This window comes from Chiloscyllium plagiosum, unplaced genomic scaffold (assembly GCF_037043375.1).
Source record: "Chiloscyllium plagiosum isolate Xiang-an unplaced genomic scaffold, Cpla_swu_hap1 HiC_scaffold_39, whole genome shotgun sequence".
NCBI classification, from domain to species: Eukaryota; Metazoa; Chordata; class Chondrichthyes; order Orectolobiformes; family Hemiscylliidae; genus Chiloscyllium; species Chiloscyllium plagiosum.
In genome coordinates this window covers 12,948,155-12,974,612 of record NW_028270177.1, presented here as the reverse complement: position 1 = coordinate 12,974,612, position 26,458 = coordinate 12,948,155, and the positions used below count along the sequence as shown (strand labels likewise).

At 38.7% G+C, this 26,458-nt stretch overlaps 1 protein-coding gene across 3 annotated transcripts in view; it reads right to left on the bottom strand.

The window, feature by feature from the left end:
- Positions 1-372: 372 nt before the first annotated feature.
- Positions 373-26,458, bottom strand: part of LOC122540931 (monoacylglycerol lipase ABHD2-like) — a 106,057-nt gene continuing 79,971 nt past the window's right edge. For 2 of the 3 annotated variants that reach the window (XM_043677248.2, XM_043677249.2), the window contains exons 6-10: positions 23,459-23,551; positions 22,138-22,251; positions 15,320-15,389; positions 13,765-13,849; positions 373-8,321 (exon numbers count right to left, since the gene is read on the bottom strand). In XM_043677248.2, the coding sequence (XP_043533183.1) occupies positions 8,119-8,321; positions 13,765-13,849; positions 15,320-15,389; positions 22,138-22,251; positions 23,459-23,551 (565 nt within the window). In that variant the 3' untranslated portion in view covers positions 373-8,118. The remainder of the gene's footprint in view (positions 8,322-13,764; positions 13,850-15,319; positions 15,390-22,137; positions 22,252-23,458; positions 23,552-26,458) is intronic. The other variant, XM_087981398.1, reaches the window with a different exon arrangement.

The window sequence follows — 26,458 nt, the reverse complement described above, 5'->3', positions numbered from 1 at the left end:
AAAGGGTGTATTAAAATCATTTGTGTGCAATTTCTGCAAACTTAGCCCACAGTATAAGTGCATAGATGGAAGGGAGAGAAAGAAATGTTTAAAAATTCTGTTAACAGAAATTTACACTCTTTTCAATAATAACCAGATTATTCTTGAGAAGGAAGAAACACAAATTTGCCATCATATCTCAAAAATAACTCAAAGTTCTTCTCCCATAATGAATTATGTTTAGCTGTTCTATAAAAACACAGCTTGTTTGTGAGCACAAATCAAAATGAATAGCAGTTAATACGGAACCTTGCTAAAACCATGCTTTAGCGCCAAATAGTGCAGGTATTAGTCCTACTTACCTTAATAACATTTAAAAAATGTTGAAGGGTATTGACACTTTCATAGAGTATTAGTGGTTAACAAAAGATTGTTGAATAAGTTAATCTGTATTACTCTATAACTTTCACATTGCTCAACAAGAATGTGTTGCTGCTTTTAAATAACCGGAGTAAGATTACATTTTCTGATGTGCTCTTAGAAATTGCAATTGCCCTAGCAGAAACGGAAACAGTCTACAACATTATCCAAACAGAAGTGCACATCATCGATAAATTGTGCTTTTATCAAGATGCAGAATTAATTTGGTTGGCATGTGGACATCTAAAAGGGAAGTGTAAAAGACATCAGGATAGGAGTGACAGTGAAGTTCTCAGTACACTACAAACCATTATAAGGCATAAAATATATTTTGGGTTTCTGCTTTATAGTTATAATTGATGGTCTGATACACAGATAGCTAAAAATACTTTCCCTTATTTATTGTAGTAAAGCGGGCAAAGGCACAAAAGAAAAAAAAATTAATTGGACATTCTCTTCAGCTAGATTCACATGATATCTTGACACTGCACCCCATGTTGGCTTACAAATTCCAATCAAATCTAAGCTTTATTATTTGTTAAAACTTAATTAAAATAAGCGTTTAGAATGAAGACCCTCTGGCCAGGACTTCAAAGTTAACGAAGATGTATTCTGCTATTAAACTTCCCTTGAAACTAGTTGGAGCATATTTATGTATTGAGATTTTAAAACCAGCTTTATATTATGTTAATGCTACATCTGCCAGAGTGCAAATCCTCCATAACTAATGGTATTCATGGACTGATGCAGTCGTTTTAAAAACTAATTTATGTGAATAATATTTTCAGTTTACCTTAGTTTCATTTACGAATAAAGTTTGCTACCAATATTAACAGAACAGAGAGGAAGTTCAAAATTAAATATTCACTAGAATAAGGAACAAAATCACTGATATCTTGTTCAATAATTGAAAGTTCCAAGCAAGACTCCAGTCATTACCACAAATGTGAACTAGACCGTATTGCTGTGCTTAAACTGGGATTTATTTGGTAAAAGCACATTTATACTAAAGTGCTTGTTTAGATTAGATTCCCTACAGTGTGGAAACAAGCCCTTCGGCCCAAAACACCCGCACCAATTTTCCGAAGAGTAACCCACCCAGACCCATTCCCCCACCCTATTTTTACCCTAACTAATGCACCTAACACTATGGCCAATTCACCTGACTTGCACATCTTTTGGATTGTGGGAGAAAACTGAAGCATCCAAAGGTAACCCACAGGGAGAACGTGTAAACTCCACACAGACAATCGCCCGAGGCTGGAATCGATTCCCAGTCCCTGGTGCTGTGACGCTGCAGTGCTAACCACTGAGGCACCGTGCCGCCCTTAACGCTCAAAATTCTTCAAACTGCCCCAAGATCGCACATGCACTTTTATATACAATTGGGATTTTAAGGGCATCTTTATCTGGCTTTTAAAATCACAAGATTTAAAAAGATCGATACTATAGATCATGGGCAAGTGAATGCCAGTTCTACTATGCTGAAGACAGATGTTTGTTATAATAGAACAACTCAAATCCTTGCCTCTAATCTTTAGCAACAAGTTTCAAAATAACGATCTTGCATTGGCAGGCTAGTCAAAGACAGGCAAAACTCTCCTCATTCACTTTGTATCTAACTTTTGAGGTTATATGCTAAGAAAAAAGACATAGCTCAACAGTCTCCTAACAACAGAGTTTTTGACAGGTCTAACTTCTTAAAAAACAGTAAAGTGCACTTACAGACTGCACCTTAGAATTGCAGTTCCAAACACAATGCCATGGTGAAATGTTGAAGCCAATGAGGATATTGCAACTGTGAAAAAAGCTTTTAATAAAAAAATTGTTTCAAATAATTAACTCACAGTATTCTTGTTATAAAGGCCAAATTGCATGTTCAATCATGAATATAGCAATATTAGACAAAACCTCACAAAAACAAAATAAAATTACCAGTATACGTCCATGATCTATTGCAATTCATCCTCCAACATGCAGTGAAAACAAGAAAATTCCTATTACAAGGTATTCAGCATGCAACTTTTAACCTGTGTAATAGAGATTAAAATGTGTTGCAGTGAAATGCTCAAAGTCAAAACCACAAAGTAACAAAGGAAAGACAGCATTTATTTTACTGATGGTTATTTATGTTTCTTAAAAACCTCATCTAGTTGCCCAATTATTAGAAAAAGTTGTCAAACTGGCCTTGAGATAATACCAATGCAACATTGTTGAAATTAGTCTCAACTAGTCAAACTGCTACTAACTCATGCTTGTCATTGCATTCATATTTACAAATTGAATGTCAATGCTTGATGTTTGAATGCCATTTAATGCACTGCAGCACGGAAATGATTTGCAGCTGAACCGAGCACAGGAAATGAAGTTGAAGGACCTTTATCCAACTAATGTTAAATTAAACCCTCTTTCTTATTATCCTAAACTTTGTCAAGGAGACTTGGAAAAAGAGATCTTGCATAAGTAGGTTATTCAAACGCAAACAGCATCTAAACATCATTTTGCCTAGCCTAAAATTTGCCAAAATACTCTTTGCAGTGCCAACATAAACCTTCAACAGATAGGAGTGTTTCCTCCGAGTTGGGGAACACTTCAGTGGTCCAGGACATTCGACCTCGGACCTTCAGATGACCATCCTCCAAGGCGGACTTCGGGACAGGCAGCAGTGAAAAGTGGCCGAGCAGAGGCTGATAGCTAAGTTCCATACCCATAGGAAGGGCCTCAACCGGGACTTTGGGTTCATGTCACACTACAGGTGACCACCATTGCACTATACACACACACACACACACACACACACACACACACACACACAGTCACTCCAATACACACACATACACACGACACACATATACACAGACACTCACACTCCCTCCCACAGGCATCCTCTCAGAGACTTAGATGACTCTACAATTCTGCGCACACACATACACACTCTCACAAACACTTCCAAACACCCACCCCAGACACTCACGCACTCTCACACGTGCACCCCCTCACAGACTTAAGACACTCTACACTCACTACATACACATATACACTCTCTCTCACACTCAACCCCCAACCCAGACAGACACAGACAAACACACATGCGCACACATATTTTGTGGGGCGAATTCGTACTTGCAGAGTTACATTATACTTTGCTCAAAAACTGGATGAATTCACGTAAAACACTGATCTCACTTTTTAGATTAGAATCAGTCTAAACATTATAGCACAGACAGAGAACATGGGGGCTGACACCAACATATTGTCTGGCTAATACCAATTGTTACAGTTAACTTGAGAATGTAGTTTTTAAAAAAACAGTTTTGTGATTTACACATGAAAGAAATGAAACTATCATGGTATTCAACAGATGAAAGACTCAACAGACACACAAGGTATTTGTCAATGTATAATTTCAGTTACACACACTAAATGTTTGCTCTAAATTCTATGCCTTACAATTGTGTCCTCCACAATCACCTGATGAAGGAGTGTCGCTCTGAAAGCTAGTGTGCTTCCAATTAACCTGTTGGACTATAACCTGGTGTTGTGTGATTTTTAACTTTGTACACCCCAGTCCAGGGGTGGGGAACCTGCAGCCTTAAGGCCAATTGCGGCCTTCAAGGCCACTGTGTGTGGCCTTTTGAATGAATCCAAATTTTGCAACATGCACGATAAATGCTTTCTTGCTTTTCAACCACTTATTGCTGCGAATCTACATTCTCCTACTTAACCAAAATCAAGACGCCCTTAAGTTCAGAGATGACAGATACCCATCTAGAGGATCAGCTAAAACTGCAGACCTCCATGTTGCAACCAAATATTCAAATTCTTTCCTACAAAAAGCAGTCACAAAGTCATTAAAAGGTTAGTTAACTTTAGAATTAACTTTTTTTTTCATTTTTTTAAGTTAGTTAGTACATAGTAGTTAGAGTTTTACAAAATAATGTGAACGTTGAAGAATATATAATTTGAAATTTCTTGGATGCTGCCTTATTAGATTAGAACTAACATAATGCAGCCTTCCAACATGAAAAGGTTCCCCACCTCTGCCCCAGTCCAACACTGGCATCTCCAAATCATAACATAGACCTTAAGTGCTATTCCTAAATCCGTACCATGTACAAAAAGCTATTCAAATTACAAGTGTCCTAAAGTTCAGATCTTATCATCATATCCTACTTCTCCAGCGCATCATTCAGACGTAGATTTAATAATGAAACTGCTAATCGTGAGATAATGGAGTTATGTTGTCTTTGGCCTTCATTACAGACAGTAGGATTGATGTAATAAGTAAAAATGAGAAGAGACATCCATAAAATGTCACACCGAAAAGAAAGCCAAGTATCAGCAGACCAAGGGCACCCCAAGATATTCTAGGGACTGAAGTCTGACTACAGCATTTTAAAGCTACTGTTTTCCTTCTTTTAAGTAGAAAACATCAAATAAATTGTTAAATGCCGGTAAATCTTGAGAATTGTAATAATTTCATAACGTGATGGGGGCTCACTATTTGCACAAGTTATATTTTCAAGCAGGTAAAATTCAGATTGTAAACATTAATCAATCATCACCCAGATACACAGACAGGTAGAATAATTGATTGCTATCAGGAGCTGGCTGTCTGGATGTCAACTGTATACTGCCTATACTTAAGTTTTCAAGGCACTCATCACCTGATGAGATTTTTTTGTGGTATTAGCAATTCTAACAATAATGCTAAAAGCTTTTCAGTTATCAATTCTTTCCCTCCCCTTTCCTAGATTCCTTATGCACAGCAATAGCATTAACTAATGCATCTATAAACAGATGTTTGCACTATGTTATACAATCTCATAAGGCTAACCTGACAGCCTTGAAAACCAGGGACTGAGAATCATAATCAGTTCTCAAATCTTAAAACAGAGATTCAAATGAATGAGTTTCCTTCTCAAGTTGGAAGCAGCAGCAACAGTGGAGCATTATATATATTTTGAACTTAGTCAAAGAGACCCTGTACCATAAAGACTGCTGCTGGCATGCTGATAGTGACTAAATACAAATGCACTCAACTGTCTTCAGTTTAGTAACTACTGACTTGACCAAACTGTGGTTCATTCTACATGACAGAAAAAAAACATTACTGGATACAGCATAAATTGCATACTTTTGTTACTATAAAATATACTCAAATTAAATTACCATTATAATATCTGACAGAATTTGTGAAACAATTTTGCAGGAGACAATAATTCAAAAATGTAAATTAGTTTCGACTGGATTTCAGCCTTTCCCGTCAATAATCACAATTGTGCACAGGGCTTTGGTTTCCTCACCGCAAAGTTGACCAGTACTGAGTCAAGGGAAAATCACATCTGGAGAATGGAATTGTGTACAGCTTAGTTTCAACTCCAGAGGCAGCAATCTTTTGATTCAAGTGGCAATAGGACTGGTGAGAGTTAAATAAAATCAGTATAGAACAGACATCAATTTGTTTAAAAGAAAAATGGAACCTGGCTATTCTCATGCTGATGTACATCATTCAAAAGGGATAATTATTTCTGTTAACACAAGCTGGTTAGTTTTTCTTTTAAGATACATTGATTTCCTAATAGCTCTACAGAAACTGTTAAATTAAAGTTTTAACTTGAGAATCTTTGATATGAGCTAAGTTGACTCTCTCACCAATATCCTATTGAGGAAGCATTGGAACTCCAAGTCATAATTGGATGTTGAACAAAATCTCATACTCATCCACGGTCATTGGCTGACTAGAATACAATTGTTCTTGGAATGGACAATGAAGGAATGGAAAGAGATGGACCACAAGTTGATCAACAATGGCTCTCCCAATTTTCATCTGTGTGGCACAGATGCGGCACAGTGGCTTAGTGGTTAGCACTGCTGCCTCACAGCACCAGGGTCCCAGGTTCGATTCCAGCCTCCGGTGACTGTCTGTGTGGAGCTTGCACTTTCTCCCTGTGTCTGCGTGGGTTTCCTCTGGGTGCTCCGGTTTCTTCCCACAGTCCAAAGATGTGCAGGTTAGATGAATTAGCCATGCCAAATTGCCCCATAGTATTAGGTCAATTAGTCAGAGGGAAATGGGTCTGGGAGGATTACGTTGGGCCAAAGGGCCCGTTTCCACACTGTAGGGAATCTAATCTAAATGATGCTCCCTCACATTTTCCTGGCAGCAAATACATTCTTAAACCTATGAGTCCATTCCACAATATTAGGTGTTGAGTAGAGTGCAAAAACTGTGGCAGTATGATCAGAAAAGTGGAAGGCAATGTTTTATTTCCAATATCCTTGGAGTCTAGACACCAACTGGAGCATTTCCTATTATTGCTTCCCTAGTCAAAATCACTTAACTCTGTACAGATCATGAATAACTTGAGAAACAGTTTTATAATAGTGACAAGAAATAGGCTTTAAGAACTAATTAATGTTTCAACTAATTTCCCTGCAATTTACGCCAACTCTCAATTGTTTACTTTGAACATATTAAATGGTTGTGCATATACAAATTCCACCAGACAATATAGAACAGTCACCTGACCTAAAAGGATTCACAATTAACTTTGCACTTGCTGGAATGGCTGAGAAGGTATCAGGTTCTCAGTGGAATGATCTCGACACAGGTCAGCATTTATAACCAGAGTAAAAAAAACATTTTTAAAATGATTTTTAAATAAGTGCAGATCAAGTCCAAATTTATGCTCATGGGTCAGTTGCACTTTCCATATTTGAAAAAAATACAAAACAAGTAGAAATACATGGATGTAAGTGGAAATTACTGGGGGTTTTTTTTGCAAAATTATTTCCATAGACATTCCATTGTGTCTGCTTTGAAAAGCTAAAATAGTGGTGATCAAGCACCACAGTAGTAAACACTCAGATTTGAGACTTATTCCAGAGGCAACTTGCATCACACCTGCAGATCATCCAGCTTAATATTGTTTCTGGAATACATATAGACAGCTCTTGTGATGCAGTGGTAGTGTCCCTACTGTTGAGCCAGAAAGCTCAAGTTCAAGTCCCACCAAATCCTCAAGATTTTCAAAACACATCTGAACAGGATGTTTACAATATCTACCTGGAGTACCTTTCCCAGAGGGGCAAACAGAAGTACTAAAATGATGTTGCAAGAGTTCCCCCAACCATACCTCCAAGTGAGAGTTCTAAATTTTGTTTCTCTAAAAAGACAAAAACCAGAGAAAGTCTTCTCTTTGCAAATGTATTTATTTTTTTTTAAACTCAAGCACTTTGCTGCACTTAGTCTGATCAAATGACCAAAACTGAATCTCTTGGTAGGGCAGAAAAATAAACACCTTTTGTCATAAATTAAAAAAATGTAATAGAAGGCACAATTTTTTTTGAAACAAATGAGCTCTTGCAAAGACACGTTTAACTTCTGGAAACCCTATATGTAGCTCATTTGCTCCAAACCTACTGATATCAGCTATTCCTTGGTAAGAGTAACTGTTGTCCCCCGTCTAATAACTACGCTGTTGTGCAAACACAGTGAGTCATCATTTTGTGTGTGCTCCAAGTTGCTTTTGGTGGAGATAGGCATAGAAAAGGGCGTTGCAATCATATTTAAACCTTTGTGATAAAAGAGTTTGATTCTGCTGGTTGAACTACATTAATAGCAGGGATTAGTTTTAAGGTAGTCAAACCCAGGTCAGGAATGTAATAATGATAAGGGCTAAATGATCAGAGTTTTGACACACAGGATTTGTGCAAAGGTTAATCGCTGTAGTCTGAGCAACTCTGGTCTCCAGCTGCCGTACAATGGGGCTTGTTTTTCTCCCAGTGACAGATGGCATTTGTGTATTCTATTATAAGCTTATCCATCCAAGTTAAAGGTTTTGGGAAGAGTACTGCTCCTTCAAAGAATCCAAGGTGGCCACCATGTAGAGTTAACACAAACATGACGTTTTCTTTTTTCTCTGAAAGGAAAATAAGAGAACGTAGTTATAAATTGCCAACTATTCAGAGAACTGAATGTACATCAGTAAACATTAATTATTGCTAGTTCAAAGAAATGCAATCTTGATTCTTTGTTTGCTCATATAAAGAACCATTAAAGCTTCACATCAGATCTATAATTTCCTTGATAGTTCAGTTGGTAAGTGAAGTATGTCAATTGATTAGTGAAGAATGGAGCCACATTGAAAGATTATTGTAGTTGAATTGATTGGCCTCAGTCCAAGGAAGGGTAAAGTTGCTACAACTAGCCCCACTGACCAACGACTGAGGAAGAGAGAGAGGGAGCATGCAAAGGGTGAAAGTGAGGGTCAGAGAAGGCATAACAGGACTGGACTGGCGGCAAGAAATAAGCCAGAAGTTCTTGATCAATACCCACTGACATAAAAGTGTGCATGTTAGACAAGGTCACAGTGAGACCTTGTTTTGATATCCACGCCACAACAGTCAGAAGTTGCAATCCGGTTAAAGATGCACTTAAAAATTCAATTTATACTAATTAAACAAAACATACACTTTGCACAGCTATTTAATTAATGCATCGGATTCATCTGAAACTGTGATAACCCACAAAACATTTTTATTCAACTATAAGCTTGTTTTAGCTCATGAATACATCCACTTTAGAGGATAAGGATAAAGGACAAGTCAGTAAGTGCAGTGTATTTGTTCAGGAGATGGCGCCGTAGCCAAATATTTACCCAGCAGCACCTGCTGTCCAGCTCATTAAACTGCAGCATGGCTTTATGGTCAATTGGCATACTGTGAGTACAAGGTAACCAAACAAACATCAGAGAGCTTCAGATCTCTGCACTGCTGAATGGCTTTTTCACTACACAGGCCACGTTTTCTTGTACATAACAGGAAATCAACAGCTTGACTGATGAAGCTGAGAAGCTTCAATGTCTTTTATGGTGCTTCTGCCCCAAAGGAAGGTTTATATTTACATCAAGCAAAATTAAATCAGTAGATGAAAGATCCAACCAAAAGAGTAAAACTATTTTCCACTAACTTTTAGCAAGGATGAAAATACATGTTTGTGCTACACATGCCAAAGTGTTTTATCCACTAGTTTTCTATAGACCTAATATATCTCAATATGTATCAAATCTATTTCAAACTTCCAGTTTGGGAAATTTTAGCTTACTGCTTTAGAGCAATCATTGATATAAAAAAATGGCAATTATGATACATATTATTATACATATAATAATTTCAGAATTAGAGATTGTCCCATTGTTATATTGGAGAGAAAAACAACACAGATTTTACTATGGTCACTAAACTCACATCAAACCATTGGCTAGGAACACCTGGTCTTACTGCCTCACTATACGTCACACTCTAGACAGTGTTCAGAGTGGAAAAATATATTAATTTTTGTGTTAAAGCAATACTATTTATTATGTTAAGACTGCTCCTTATTTCACAAATATATTGGCAGGTTTTCAAATTCATAAAACTCTTTCAGTTCTGACAAGTGGAAGAGAGCATTCATGTATTTGAATTGATCGTCTGCACCTTTTTAAAAAAGTCAGCCTGCACAGCCAATGGAGGTATACCCTTATGTCAAACATATGTGACTCTCCTCCAGGTATATTTACAGTTCTCTTGATAGTGAAATCTGTTGCGACCAAATGACTCTGTATATCTATCACTGCAGTCTAAATCGGTTTTGTCAATAATCTTTGCACATTTAAGTATTATTTGTAATAAATCCTTTAATCTTTATTGGCTGAAGAATCATGGCTGACTTAAAACCCACAACTTGAAATCTATATAACTGGACATACCATCACTGATTAAAATTAAAACGTATTATCAGTGGAGGAATTGGAAAACAGTATACAGGAATTGATGCACCCCCTCATAACCTCTTAACCTTCTAAGTTTAGGAGAATACAAATTAAGTGTCCATAGGTAGTCTTGAATTTAATCTTTTAAAACCAACATCATTCTGATGAATTTGGTCCAAGGCCAATCAACATTCCTGAAACAAAAAAAACTGCTGCAGCAATCAGCAGGTCTAGCAGCATCTATGGAGAGAAAGCAAACAATATTTTGAGTCCAACGATCCTTCTTCAGAACTAACTGTACCTAGTTAAAAGATATGTATGCTGAAATTTGGTGCTCAAAGTTAAACGCAGTACTCCACATGTAATATGAACGAGTTTGAGTTGCTGCAGTGCATCTTGTAGTTGGTAAACACTACTGCCATTGTGTATCAGCAATAGAGGTGGTGAATGCTGAGGTATTAGATGGAGTAGCAAACAAATGACAAGCTTTCAGTGTTGTAACAGTTGCACTCATCCAGTTAAGTGAAGGGTACTCCTCACTTGTGCCTTGCAGTTAGTGATTAGCTTTGAGTTGTTAGGAAGGATGTTGCTCACTGGAGAATTCCCAGCCTCCGCTCTAGAGACCCAGTGTTTGTACGATTGGTTCAATTCAGTTTCTGGTCAATGCTAACAGCTATAATTTTGATATTGGGGATTCAGTGATGGCAATACCATTGAATGCCAATAGTTGACAACAGCTATTGCCTGCATGGTACAAATGTCACTTGCAGTCCAAGTCTGAAAGTTGTCCTTTTCTTCTGCATTTGGACATGGACTGCTTCAGCGTTGGACATTGAGAGATCATCAGCAAATGAACCCACCTCTAATGTTTTGATGGAAGGAAGGCTATTAATAAAGCAGATGTATTTAGATTAGAAGATTAGATTAGAATCCCTACAGCATGGAAACAGGCCCTTCAGCCCAACAAGGCCACACTGACCCTCCGAAGAGTAACCCACCCAGACCCATTTCCCTCCGACTAACGCACCTAACCTATGGGCAATTTAGCATGGCCAATTCACCTGACCTGCACATCTTTGTGATTGTGGGGGGAAACCAGAGTACCCGGAGGAAACCCACGCAGACACAGGGAGAATGTGCAAACTCCACACAGACAGTCGCCCAAGGCTGGAATCGAACCTGGGACCTTGGTGCTGTGAGGCAGCAGTGCTAACCATTGGACTACCCTGTTCTTTCATAGATTTTGCTGTCATTACCAAGAAAATATCCCAATGATTTTCTCAGATCCAACCCTGACACCTTTCTATTCTGAATTCTGTATTAGTTTTACCTGCTCAGTTAGTCTTTCTATCTTTAATAATAAGTCACAGGGTCATGGTTTGTTATTTAGATGGGAGGAGGAAGTTGCCTGCAAGTTTGGCTATACATGTCTAGCCCTTCATCAAATGTATGAATAGGTATTGTGATAAGTTATGGCCACAAGACTAGTCCCAAAGAGACCACCTGTCACATTCTGCCAAAGAAGCGTCCCTGTATCTCAATTTGTCAACTATCTCCTAGCCTGTGCCTGCAAGTTATCTTCAATTCTTCGCTTAGCAATTTTTGACAACAATCTTTTGTGCAAAACCTCTGCAAATTCCTTCTGGAAGCCCGTACTTACAACCTCTACCAATTGCAACAAAAGATTCAACTAAATTAGTCAGACATAATTGATCCTACAGAAGTCTATGTTGATTATTTTCCATCAGTTATATTGTCTATAATGCTGGATTCCAGTTACTTTATCAGGTGTGTTTTTAGTTTACTGGTTAGACATTTGCTTCCTTAAATATTGGAATGACATTGACAATTTTTTAAACTCAAGAGGCACAATTTAGAATTAACAGTATAATTTCCTTAATCTATTATTTTAGCACTTTTCAGTGTTCACTTTCCTGCTTTCCTCCCAAATCTCACCTGAAACAACTCTTATATAAAATTACCAACACATACAAAACCATTTTACATTCATGCTAAATCAACAGTTGAACCACCAGAGTCAGGTCATGATCCCACTCCTGAAAGTATCTGCAGTTCATTCAGGTTCAATTAAGGATATCTTCACTTCATAATCTTATAAAGAGGTTTTTATTTCAGTGCTTCATGAAAACAGACATGACCATCTGTGCTCTGAAAATACTTCAAATTGATTAACAATCAGCAGAGCTCTGCTTGTGTCCAATGTGTGATTCACAGCTCTTGGTATAATTCTGGCTTTGCTAGCTGCATGGTACTCTGTGCAGCTATCAGGCTCAGACTTATTGTCTAATCTATTGTAATCATAGTACAAACAGACACTCAACCAATGACAAAGAATTGAACAAATTCATCCCATCTGTGCAGAAGGAAAGATTTCATGGCTGCCAAACTTCTCTGGTATTCAGGAGTACACACCTAATCAATTTAACTGCAGTCCAGAACTCTCATAGTTCAGAGGTATGCACCATGCTGATCTTGCAGATCAATCTGTGACAGTTGTGCAAGAAACTTTCCCATAAAGTAGTTGTATATCAAACAAGGTTTTAAAATATTTTTAAAAAGTGGCTTACTGCATATATCATTCCTTCCTACTAGTGCCCTGTATCAAATCATGTTCCAGATCAAGTCACCCAAGGCGTTGCTATAGTCTCCTAGTTGACCTGGTCACAGACTGAATTTAGTGAGAATGACCAAGACTGGCTACTTAAAGTTCTGCTTGATGTCTAATTTATAGGATAATAGTCAAACCATACAGTTTAATTTTCTGCTCAGCTGCATTCCTTCAGGCATTGTTCATTAGCAGAATTTAACATAGATGCAAAACATAATTGATGCTGGGTGTCAAAAAAGTAGAACAGTAAAACACAAATGCAGGTTTAAGAATGGCACAACCGTCTTTAGTTTTATCAAGCAAAAGCCGCGAGCGATGGATAGGTTACAGGGACAGGTATGTAATGTTAGAATTATGTCAAATGTGAATATGACAAGTGCAGATAAACTGCTTTCACGTTGCACAACACCACAGGCTCCCAGCAGAGGTCTTGCACAGTTGGTAGCAATACAGAATATAAACTTGCCAGATTTCAGGAGCTAGACTGCACTTCTGAACAAAATAAAAGCAACAATAAGTCTAATGCAATTTTAAAACTGCAAACAATTTGTTTTTTCACAATCCTCAAAAATGACAGAATTTTAAAATATAAACTGAATCAGAATCAGGCGGTATTAAATTATTTGGCACTAATGTTTAAACAATGTAATGTCAAGCATTTCTAATTTGTTAGGTAGAAAGTACTTGCATAATAAAGGTAAAATTGCCATAGCCTTACCAGACCATAGAGCTGTTTTCTAAGAGTTACTGATGGTGGTTTTAACCTGAGGGTCACATCGCCTCAGGTGAGGGAAAGGTTGAGAAGGAGTGCCCTCATGGCAACCTCAACATTATGGGAGTTAAAACCGTGCTGTTGGCATCACTCTGCATCCCAAAGCTATCCAGTCAATTAAGCTAATGACTCCTCTACTAGTCATTAAAAAGAGAGTAGTAGTTTGCTGTTTGTTTCTAACATATAAAAGGTAGAATTATTAAACTCACCTGCAAGTGAACGGGGAATGGTCAACAAGCTTTCGTGTACTAGGGGATCATCAGAAGCATTCACTAGTAGAAGAGGAACCTGGATCTGCATTAGCAGGTAAAACAGTCATTACATTGCAAACAGATGCCATATACTGACAGAAATAGCAAAGTCAAGCCTTTTAAATACTCCAATTCCAACTGTTTCCTTGCGCAAAGAAATTGCATTATCTTGACCATTTCCTTGAATCTTACTCCAAGTATTCTTACTATACAAACATTTCAGAAATGCTTAATAGCAGGTTTGTTAATGTCTTATTACATTCACTGTATATTTATCTCCTCTTCCTTCCTATAGTTCTACCAAACCCAACCAAAAATATGAATTTTAGTAAAGCCAAATGGTGAATGCTTGAAGATTGTTTTTACTTTATGTCCCTTAGCTATGGAAAACATCCAGCATGCTCAATCTTCTTTAGATAAATTTCTGTTGTCCTGACAGCACATTCTGCGCATAGTACCAGATGTTACAAATCCACATAGATGGGAATAATTTGAGAGAAGACAAACACAGCACTTTAAAGTGAACTAGCCTGTACAATATCTTCTTCTGTTTATGAATAGAAATATGCCAAAATAATCCTAGTATTAATGCATAGTGTTTGAAGAAAAACACAAAAAAAATGCTGTAACTATTTTAAATGACTGATGGAGAATTCACAACTTTCCACCTTCAATACTATGTGTAGATGCTTAAAATGCATCAAGCTCAACTTGGTATCAACAAAGTTGTGGTACACACCCATGGATTAACCTAGATATATTTTGTAAAATACAGATAAAAATAATTGAATGTGGGGAAAACACAGTCTCTTCCCCAACAGCCACGGTAGACGTTTTCACAGGAAGACATGTAGCACTGAATACTTCATCCTCCTGAAGGATATAAATCTCAAGTCCAAAAATATGCTGGAGAGGGACAGATTTGCTTGGATTACTATACAAAACTAGGGAAGGTCTTAATAGTCCTTCTTGCTATGTGTCTCAAAATATAGAGTGGATTTTCAATTTTACATCTCAAAACAAAGAATCTGCACATCTATAATACAATATATTCTTGACGCTAATTATGCTTTGTCGTCATGGCAATGGTTTTAGGCAATGTTAAGCCCTTTTCGATTTCATTAATTTGCACTTTAACAATACAATTCAATAACAATTTGTATTTATCAATGAAACAAGTTTGTCGGATTCCGTTGTTCAAAACGATTTTTCCTTTGAATCTACTTCCATTAAGCTTCAAGGCCTCAAGGACAAACAGCCCTGATGTGGATTCTCCTGCAATTCATTTCAAGTGGAGTAATACAACTCTACGTAGGGAAATAGAAAGCAGTGCTTGATATTTGAATGCACACAAGGCCATTTCCAGCAATGTCAATTGACCACATACCATGTCGCTTGTAGTGACATCTGCTTTTTACAGTCTTTTTAAAAGTGGGTAAAGTTATTACAAACCACTTTGCAATAATTTGTAAAGAAATGGATTATAATTCAAACCTAAATTAAGCTGACTTACATTGTGAAGATAGTGCATACAGCTTTCTTTCTCATAATATTCTTTCAGTGTGTCATACCCATGGAATTTTCTGAAACAGATAGATATTACGGTAAATCCAAAATGTATTTTGGATAAGCTCAAAGGAAAACGTTTTAAAGCTAAACACTCAGTACAATCAAAATATGCATACTGTATAACTATCTTGAAAACACACAATATAAATACAATGAATTACTAAAGCATATCAATTTAACACTTTTTCACTGCCACAATCCATGTATTTGCTAGAACAAAGGTTAAGAGGTGACCAAAGAAAAATATTAAAATTATGACCGCAGATTTTATTGTGAAACCTTATTTCCACAAACTAACAAACCCTTTAGGATTATTGCAACATGCAAGTGGAGGGTTAGAAAGACTTATAAGACCATAAGAAACAGGGACAGGAGAAGACCATTCAGCCCTCTCGAGCCTGCTCAACTATTCAATAGGATCATGACTGATCCAACATTCCTCATGTCCACTTTTCTGGACTTTCCCAGTAACCCATGATTCCCTACTTCTCAATAATCTATCCATCTCAGCCTTAAATGTAAACAGGCATTCTACCACCATGGCCCTCTGTGGCAAGGAGTTCCTCCTCAACTCAGTTGTAAACTGATGCCCCTTTATTCGGACCTCTGGTTCTCGACTCTTCCGTGAGGGAAAACATCCTCTCAGCATTTACTGTGTCAAGCCCCTTAAGAATCCTATACCCTTCAAAGAGATCATCTTTTCTTGCTCTAAACTCCAGCAAGTAGAGTCCCAACACGGTTAAGCCTTTGCTTGCAAGACGATCTCTCCATGAGGTTATCCTAGCGAATCTTCTTTGAACTGTCTCCAGTGAAAAGATATGTTTCTAAATAAGGGGATCCAAACTGCTCATAGTACTCCAGATATGGCCTTACCAACATCTTGTACAGTTGCACTGAGTCTTCCCTACTCAAATATTCTAAACCCCACCCTCCCCCTGCCGAGACAAGTTCCACCATTCCATTAGGCCTTCCTGATTACCTGCTGCACCCGTGTGTTACCTTTCTGTGAGGTCTGCAGATGCTGGTGATTAGAGTTGAGAGTGTGTTGCTGGAAAAGCACAGCAGGTCAGGCAGCATCCAAGGAGTAGGAAAATCGGCGTTTTGGGCCAGACCCCTTCTTCAGGAATGCTGAATTCCGAGGAATGACAGCAGGATAAATATCTGAGGAGCAGGGCTGGACCGAGGTCATTTTGAGTAGTGACAGCAGTAGAAACAGGGTGAAGAACAGTGAACCTTTGGCTGAACAGCAGCAAGATGGAGCTGAAACTAGGGGTGGACCTCAGTAAATGGTGTCTCAAATGAAAACGTGACACAGGCCTTTCTGCTCTGGAGCCAGATTTGCAGACTGAGTAGTTTCTGGACAGAGATAAAGTACTGATGTTTTGTAGTTGTAGACTGCTAGGGATAAAGAACGGGAGTGAGAGACCCGGGTTTGGTGATGAGTGGATAATGCTGTGTAATCAGCTCTTGGACTGTTATCAGTCATTGAGAAGGTTGATTTATTCAATAAGATTTGAAATAGCAGGAGACCTCAACCCTGTTGAATGCTCCTCCTGCAATATGTCGGAAATTAGGGACACTTAGTGTCCATGGTGACTATTTATGCAGTAAGTACATTTAGCTGCAGCTCCTCACTTGCGACATAGAATGCCTGAAACTATGGATGGACTGACTATGGAGCATCCATGAGGCTGAGAATGTTGTGGACAGCATGTTTAGCGAGGTGGTCACATCCCTATATTGGCTACACAGACAGAAGAGTTCGGTGACCACTAGGAAGACAAGTAAGTGCGGGCAGGCAATGTAAGAGTCCCCTGTAGCAATGCCCCTCTCCAACAGGTATACTTTCTTGGATAGCTTGGAGGGCCTTTCAGGTGGGCCTCTCAGGGGAATCAGTAGCACCATGACTGGCACTGTAGTTCAGCATGAAGGGTAGAAGGGAAGCAGTAGTGATAGGGGACTCAATGGTTACGGGCACAGACAGACATTTTGTAACTGTGTGTTAGACTCCAGGATAGTGTGTTGCCTTCCTGATGCCTGAGTAAGCATGTCTTTCTGCGGGCAAGTGACTTTCTGAAGTGGAAGATTGAGAAGCCAGAGGTTGCAGTCCATATTGGCACTAAGAGAGATTTGATCTGTTGCGATTGTAACTTAGTCAGCCAGGTTGACACCATACAATGAGCTGTTCCCTGACTGGACCAGATTAATAACCCCAATCAGGATGCCCTGGCTGACAGATACAAACAGACATCCTGATTCTCTGGGAATTATCTCTGATAAGCTTGTACCATAGTCAAGGACTTTCCATATGTAAATAAAGTTTTCAAGATCCTGCAAGGGAGTTCAGGGAGTGAAGTAGAAAGTTGAAAAGCAGGACCTCTGGGGTTGCAATCTCAGGATTAATTCCTAAGTGCCGATGAGGCTAGGAATAGAAAGACAGTACAGTTAAATACATGACTAAAGAGCTGGAGTAGGGGGTTGGTCTTCAAGTACGTGGACCATAGAGATGTTTTCTGGGGCAGTTGGGATCTGTACAAGAAGGGCAAGTTGCACCTAAACTGGAGGGGCACCAATATCCTGCTACTCGGGAGGGTTTAAACTAGTGTGGCAGGGCGTGGAACCAGAGCAGTAGGTCAGCAAGTAACATGGCAGAGGAGCCATCAGAGATGAAGGCCAGTGAGATTCAGAGGAAGAACAGATTGCAAGTGAAGGACTGGCAGTCTAAGGTATATTTTATTTAAGATGAGGGGTACGACAGGTAAAGCAGATGAACTTACAGCTTGGATTAATACCTATACCTGTGATATTGTATATACTACAGAGATTTGGTTGAGAGAGGGACAAGATTGGCACTTAATGTTCTGGGATTTAGATGCTTTAGGTAAGATAGACAGGGATGCAAAAGAAGTGAGGTGATGCATTACTGGTAAGGGAGAATATCACAGCTGTAGAGGGAGGACACCTTGGAGGGCTTGCCCAAAGTTGCCATTTTGGTAGATGAAAGGGCAAATATGATGGGGTAATACTTTAGGCTTCCCAACAGCCAGCAAGTCAAGGAGGTACAGATACGTAAGCAGATTATGGAAAATTGTAAAAACAACAGAATTCTTATGGTAGGGATTTTAACCTCCCCAATATTAACCGGCACTTACTTAGTACCAGGGCTTGGATGGGGAGGAATTTGTCATGCATGTCCTGGGTAGTTTTTTGAGTCAGTATGCAAATAATCCAAGTAGGGAAGGTGCTATACTCGACCTGGTTTTCAGGGAATGAGCCCAACCAAGTGATCAAAGTTTCAGTAGCAGAGCATCTTGGGAACAGTGGCCATAATTCTATACATTTTAAATTACTTTTAGACAAAGGTAAGAGCAGTCCTTGGATGAAAGTATTAACTGGGGGAAGGCTAACTACCACAATCTAAGGAAAGAACCGGGGAATGTTGATTTGGGGTGGTTGTACAAGGGTAAATCCACATTTGCACCAGATTAAACTGTTTACAGTTCTGGTTGCTGCACTACCAGAAGGATGTGGAGGCTTTGGCCAGCATACAGAAACCAATTACCAGGATATGGCCTGGTTTGGAGGGTATTAGCTATGATGAGAGATTGGACAAACTTTGTTTGTATTCACTTAAATGTTAAAGGATGAGGGGTGACCAGATAGAAATTTACAAAAGTATGAAAAGCATAGATTGAATGGATAGTCAGTCTTTTTCCTCAGCATAGAAATACTGGTGGACATGGGTTTAAGGTAAAAGGGGGTAAGTGTAAAGATGTCAGAAGCAAGTTTTTTTTAAAACAGAGGGTGTTAAGTGCCTGGAATGCACTGCTAGAGCTGGTGAAGGAGGCAATTACGACTGCAACTTCTAAGAGGCATGTTGACATATATATAAATAGACGGGGAACAGAAGGCTATGGACTGCATAGAGGCAATAAGTTTTTAATTTAGAAAGGCATATGTTGGCACAATTTTGGTCGGCTGAAGGGTATGTTCCTGTGCTGTTGTGTTCTTCAGAATCTAACTTGGAGATCCAACTTGTATTCTTGGAAAATTACAAAAATTACAACCAATGCTATTTGTAAAGATGTCCTCTTTTAAGATCCTAGCATACAGACCAGAGGGTCAGGGGACTTACTTGCTTTTTGCCCCATCAGTTTGTCTAATATTATTTTGTTAATGGTGGTTATAGTACCTAATTTTTCCCCAGTATTCTTCAGTAATAATGGAATGTTTGAAGAACCTCCCAACGTAAAGAATGTTAAATAAAATGTTTAACTCCTCTACTATTTCCTTGTTTCCTAAAACGGTCTCCCCAGACTCATTTTTTAAGGGGATTATGTTCACTAGGACCTCTCTCTACCAATTTAAATATTTAAAGAAGTTCTTATTGCCAGTTTTTATATTTCTTGTTAGTTTGCCTCGCAGTTTATTTTCTTTGTCTTTATTTTCTTTTTAGTCCTCCTTTGATGGATTTGGAATTTGTCCTGAAGATTGGAATAATCAATGACTTTGGCTTCCTTGTATGTCTTTTCTTTCACCTTAATACGCTCAACTTCCTTGGTTCGCCATGGTTGATTTATCTCTCTCTTAGAATCTTTCCTCCTTACTGGGATGTACTTTTGCTGAGAGTCATGAATTACCTCCTTAAATATCTGTTACTGCCTTTTGCTGACCATTTTTGCTGACCTATCTGCCCAGTTCACTTTAGGTAACTGTATCCTCATTTCATTATAAATCCCTTTATTTAAGTAAAGACAATTGTTTCTGACCTAAGTTTTTCACTCTCAAACTAAGTATTAACTTCTGTCATGTCATGATACATGTTGTTGAAAAAAAAATTCTATTTTATAGTGTCTTTACTCAGTAAACATGCTGGTGTGCTGCACAGAAGTGCTATCAAACAAAATTTGACACTAGGTCACACAAGGAAATATTTGGATAGTCCAAAAGCCTTGTTAAACAAGTAGACGAATGCTTTAAAAGGAAAAGTGATTTGGAAGGAAGGTCTAAAGCTCAGCGGCTCAGTAGTTGAAAGTATTTCTGCTAATGGTGGTCTGTTTAAAAATCAGCAAATACAAACACGGTGGCTCAGTGGTAAGCACTGCTGCCTCACGGCGCCAGAGACCCGGGTTCAACTCCTGCTTCAGGCGACTGCCTGTGTGGAGTTTGCGCATTCTCCCAGTGTCTGCTTGGGTTTTCTCTGGGTGCTCTGATTTCCTCCCACAGTCCAAAAACTGCGCAGGTTAGGTGGACTGGCCATGTTAAATTGCCCGTAGTGTTAGGTGAAGGGGTATATGTAGGGGAATGGTCTGGGTGGGTTGCGCTTCGGCAGGTCAGTGATGACTTGTTGGGCCGAAGGGCCTGTTTCCACACTAAGTAATCTAATCTAATCTAAAAACAAGACTGGATTTTGAGAATCACAGAAATTTTGAGAGATTGCAGATCTGGCACAGACCATAGGCATAAAGAGGTGCAAGATCACAGAGAGATGTGAAAAAAGTATGAAGATTTTAAAATTGAGGTGCAACTGGAACTAGGCCAATACAAGTCAGGGAGGTGATAGGCGAATACGATTTGACACAAGATAGGACGTAGGTAGTAGAGTTTTGGCTGTGCTCCTGTTGAGAGTTAGAAACATGGTAGAAGAATACACAGTCAAGCCTAGAGGTAAAAGACACAGATGAGGGTTTCAGCAAAAAACTGAGGCTGACGCAGGACAGTCAGGCAATGTGGTACAGGTGATATAGTAGTAAATCTTGGTGACGGCATTGATATGTGGTAAGAAGTTCATCTTGGGGCCAAATAAAGAATAAAGGATGGAAAAAAAATCAACCTTATAAAGTCACCAGGAGAGTGGTTAGAGAATAAATTTGTGTCAGGAATCATAGACATAGCTTAGGTTTTTCTAGATTCATTACACTGTGCTCTCTGTCAGCAACACACTTATGTTAAACAATTTTTTGTCCTTCTAAGTTAAATTATCACCATGAGTTGTGCAGTATTTCTTCAAAGTGAATTTTAGACACATGCATAAATTTCCTGCCTCCAACCCCTCCTTTTTAATTTTTTTATGTTAAATAACTATGATTGTAGTTCACCCAATTGCTAAGCTCCAATACTACAAACACCCTCCTGAATTCATCAGGCCTCTACTCAGACCTCTTGACTATATCACATTTAGAAGAAAGCTCACAAAAAAAAAGCATAGGTAAAGCACTTATGTTTTTGATTTCTATTAACCAAAACACTTCCACAGGAAAAAAAATTGTATAATTGAAACGATTTTGAATTAACACAAAATGGAGAAAAAGATGATTTGTTCTGAAAACAGCCAAACAAGCAACTCTGAGGAAACATCCTCGCAAATGTTTATGGATTTAAATAGAGTAATCTGTTAAACACAAGTACATTTTAAAAAAAGGCATGGACCATCAGATCTCTAGCACCTTTCAACATGGTGATACCAGGAAACCTTTTGAAACACCACTAGAGACAAAAAAAAAGCTGCCTATTCAGGATTGGAAAGAGCAATGCCAATGACACACTAGGGAAGTCTTCAGATCTTCACTGAAAAGGACTTGGGATCTTTTATTTCCATCTAAATAGTGTTATTTGAGTACAGCTGCTGTGATAAATCAGCATTTCCGCAATGCTTTGCTGCTGTGTTAACTCAGAATAAAAAAATTAAACTCTTAGCTGGAAACCACAACTTCTAAGAAGCAATACTGCTCACACAAACTAAGATGGCAGACTACTACTTACCTCATGATGTTATCATCGATATGCATCAGGGAAGTTGCTGTATAAAGTTTGCTAAGGTCTACATCTGCCAGAGAATTTGGAGCTTTGCATTCATTTTCTCCAAATAAAATTTTTCTGCAACATATAGAATGCAAACACAAATCAAAATGTTACCCATTTCTTACTAATATCGACCAATACCAATTGACAGAGAATCTTGCATTATGAGAAGGAGACCCAGGAAAACACATGCACTATTCCTTAGTATTATACTGAACTTGAAAATCTTAATTCAGTTGCTCTCTCCACAGATGCCACCTGCTGAGTTTCTGCAGCACTTACTGTTTTTATTTCAGATTTCCAGCTTGCCTCTATTCTATCCCTTGATGTAGTACGCTTATATAATTGAGCATTAACAGCAATATCTACATTAAAATAGTTAAGATAAACATCGGCCCCACATAGTTTATGGAAACAAGTCATACAACCCACATAGATGAAAAATGCAAGAATGAACAAAGTAAGCCAATATTCCTCATCTTCACTCTGCGGAATTCTGATCTGCTAAATTCAAAGTAATTGCGACCCAGAGTATTTTATACGGAAGCTAAAACTACAGTGCTAAGAGGACTTCAGGAGAGTAACAGGAGCACAACTATAGATTTCGCAGATGCCATGAAATATTGGCTCGAGAAACTGTAGGATATGCATTTTTTATTTTAGTACTGGTTTCTATGGCAAAGTTATCTTCTACCTACTATTAGCAATGCATCAATAGAAAGGCAACATTCTAAGTCTAAAAAAAAAGTTCAAAAAATACAAAAAAAGTTGCCTTGACCAAACAACAAGTGTTACTTTTACTACATATGGTTAGGAGTGCTAGCAACCCCCAGGCAACAAGGATACCAGTACCAAAGTAAACTTTCCTGGGTCAATGACTAAGCAATATGTAAGTGTTAATTTTAGCAAATCCAACATATTTGCTTTGACATTATTGATTTACTAAGACCTGTAATACAAGGACCCAGGGAACTACAATGATAGACAGCAAAATATTAAATCAGTTTACATTTTCAAGTGCGCACTTTAATAGATGAAGAGCTACATTAAGTTAGATTAAGAAACCACACACAGGTGCATTAGAAAGTAAGAATGAAAAGAATTAAAGTAAATGGTTTCTTATGCCTCAAATAGGTTAAAGATTGGTCATTACAATTAGAGTTTATCTGGTCAGTCTTTTCTCTAAAGAAATTTCTGAATACTCTGCAACTCTTATTAATTAGAATATATTGAATAATCACAATAAACATACAAATAACCAACATAAATGTAACATAATCACCTGTGAAATAAAATAATCTTTTTCATGTTGTCTGCCATCAGGAAGTTGTAAAACCTCCGGCATTGATCCCATTGGAGGAATGTTTCTTGTGCCCTAAGCAAAAGAAATTATTTTAGGCAAGAGAACATGATATCAGAATATAAAGCACAAGTTAAGCTACTGTTCAAACCTGTATATAACATTGAGTTAGAGTTCAGAATTCCAAAGGTAAAACAAAAAGCAGTAATAACTTATCACCACTACGCTTGCTCAAGACATGAATCCCACATCAGGAAATTCTTGAAAATACCGGAGACAGACAAGTAGCAGCTTCTTGTTCAGTCGGCACCAGTTTCTAGCCTTCAAACTCTCTCCCTCACATACTTATTCTACTGATTCTAATGTTAACATTAGCAGTCCAAGTGCGTTGCACCTTGTAAACTGTATTATTTCAAAATTATCATCCAGTATTCACTTGCAACTAATTCTTTCTGGAAGCTTAAAAACTATGGAACCCTTTTCATATCATCCTTTCCCACACTACTCTAGCCCTTCCCCACATAGTATACAGGAAATGTGACCTGCAGATTTGCATTATTTTGTCACTAGAATTCCATTAATCTCATTTTTTTTGACACAGGTGGTGTACTGCATAACGATTGACCATCAATATAGCACAGTACTGGGAGTATCACAACAGGCTTAATAAAACTCAGTAAAAGGTAAAAACAATGACTGCAGAAGCTGGAAACCAGATTCTGGATTAGTGCTGCTGGAAGAGCACAGCAGTTCAGGCAGCATCCGAGGAGAAGTTAGGTTCAGTAGGTACACTCACTAAATGCCTTGCAACAGCTCCTCTATAAATAGTCACAATTGCTGTAATTGTCTAAGAATGTGCAAGTGAAAAAATAAATTAAAATATCTCGTTAATTGATTAATGATGTAGCAGTGATTTTCATAATTAACCAAAAAAAAAGTTTTATTTGAGGTAAGTACCTAATGAAACCAACAGAAGGCTGTTCAAAACTTCACACCCTCCCCACATGACATAAATCTGGCAGTGGTCAAAAGTCAGACAACAGAGGTTCATATGCGGCCTCTGAAGTAGAGTCATAGAGATGTACAGCATGGAAACGGACCCTTCGCTCCACACTATCCATGCCGACCAGATATCCCAACCCAATCTAGTCCCACCTGCCAGCACCAGGCCCATATCCCTCCAAACCCTTCCTATTCATATACCCATCCAAATGGTTGCAATGGTACCATCCTCCACCACTTCCTCTGGCAGCTCAGTCCATATCCACACCACCGTGTGTGAAAAAGTTGCCCCTTAGGTCTCTTATATCTTTCCCCTCTCACCCCAAACCCTCGAGTTCTGGACTCCCCGACCCAAGGGAAGAGACTTTGCCTATTGACCCTATTCATGTCCTTCATAATTTTATAAACCTCTATAAAGGTCACCCCCTCAGCCTCCGACGCTCCAGGGAAAACAGCCTCAGCCTGTTCAGCCTCTCCCTGTAGCTCAAATCCACCAATCCTGGCAACATCCTTGTAGATCTTTTTTGAATCCTTTCAAGTTTCACAACATCTTTCCGATAGGAAGGAGACCAGAATTGCACGCAATATTCCAACAGTGGCCTAAGCTAATGCTCTGTACAGCCGCGACATGACCTCCCAACTCCTGTACTCAATACTCTGACCAATAAAAAATAGCATACCAAACGCCTTCTTCACTATCCTATATACCTGCGACTCCAATTTCAAGGAGCTATGAACCTGCACTTTAAGGTCTCTTTGTTCAGCAACACTCCCGAGGACCTTACCATTAAGTGTATAAGTCCTGCTAAGATTTGCTTTCCCAAAATGCAGCACCTCGCATTTTTCTGAATTAAACTCCATCTGCTAATTCTCAGCCCATTGGCCCATCTGATCCAGATCCTGTTGTAATCGGAGGTAACCCTCTTCGCTGTCCACTACACCTCCAATTTTGGTGTTATCTGCAAACTTACTAACTCTACCTCTTATGCTCGCAACCTAATCATTTATGTAAATGACAAAAAGTAGAGGGCCCAGCACCGATCCTTGCGACACTCCACTGGTCACAGGCCTCCAGTCTGAAAAACAACCCTCCAACACCACCCTCTGTCTTCTACCTTTGAGCCAGTTCTGTATCCAAATGGCTAGTTCTCTTTGTATTCCATGAGATCTAACCTTGCTAATCGGTCTCCCCTGGGGAACCTTGTCGAACGCCGTACTGAAGTCCAAATAGATCACATCTACCACTCTGCCCTCATCAATCCTCTTTGTTACTTCTTCAAAAAACTCAATCAAGTTTGTGAGACATGATTTCCCACCCACAAAGCCATGCTGACTATCCCTAATCAGTCCTTGCCTTTCCAAATACATGTACATCCTGTCCCTCAGGAGTCCCTCCAACAACTTGCCCACCACCGACATCAGGCTCACTGGTCTATAGTTCCCTGGCTTGTCCTTACCACCCTTCTTAAACAGTGGCACCACGTTTGCCAACCTCCTGTCTTCCGGCACCTCACCTGTGACTATCAATGATACAAATATCTCAGCAAGAGGCCCAGCAATCACTTCTCTAGCTTCCCACAGAGTTCTTGGGTACATCTGATCAGGTCCTGGGGAGTTATCCACCTTTAACCGTTTCAAGACATCCAGCACTTCCTCCTCTGTAATCTGGACATTTTGCAAGATGTCACCATCTATTTCCCTACAGTCTATATCTTCCATATCCTTTTCCACAGTAAATACGGATGCAAAATACTCATTTAGTATCTCCCCATTTTCTGTGGTTCCACATAAAGGCCACTTTGTTAATCTTTGAAGGGCCCTATTCTCTCCCTAGCTATCCTTTTGTCCTTTACGTATTTGTAAAAACCCTTTGGAATCTCCTTATTTCTCTTTGCCAAAGCTTTCTCATGTCCCCGTTTTGCCCTCCTGATTTCCCTCTTAAGTATACTCCTACTTCCTTTATACTCTAAGGATTTACTC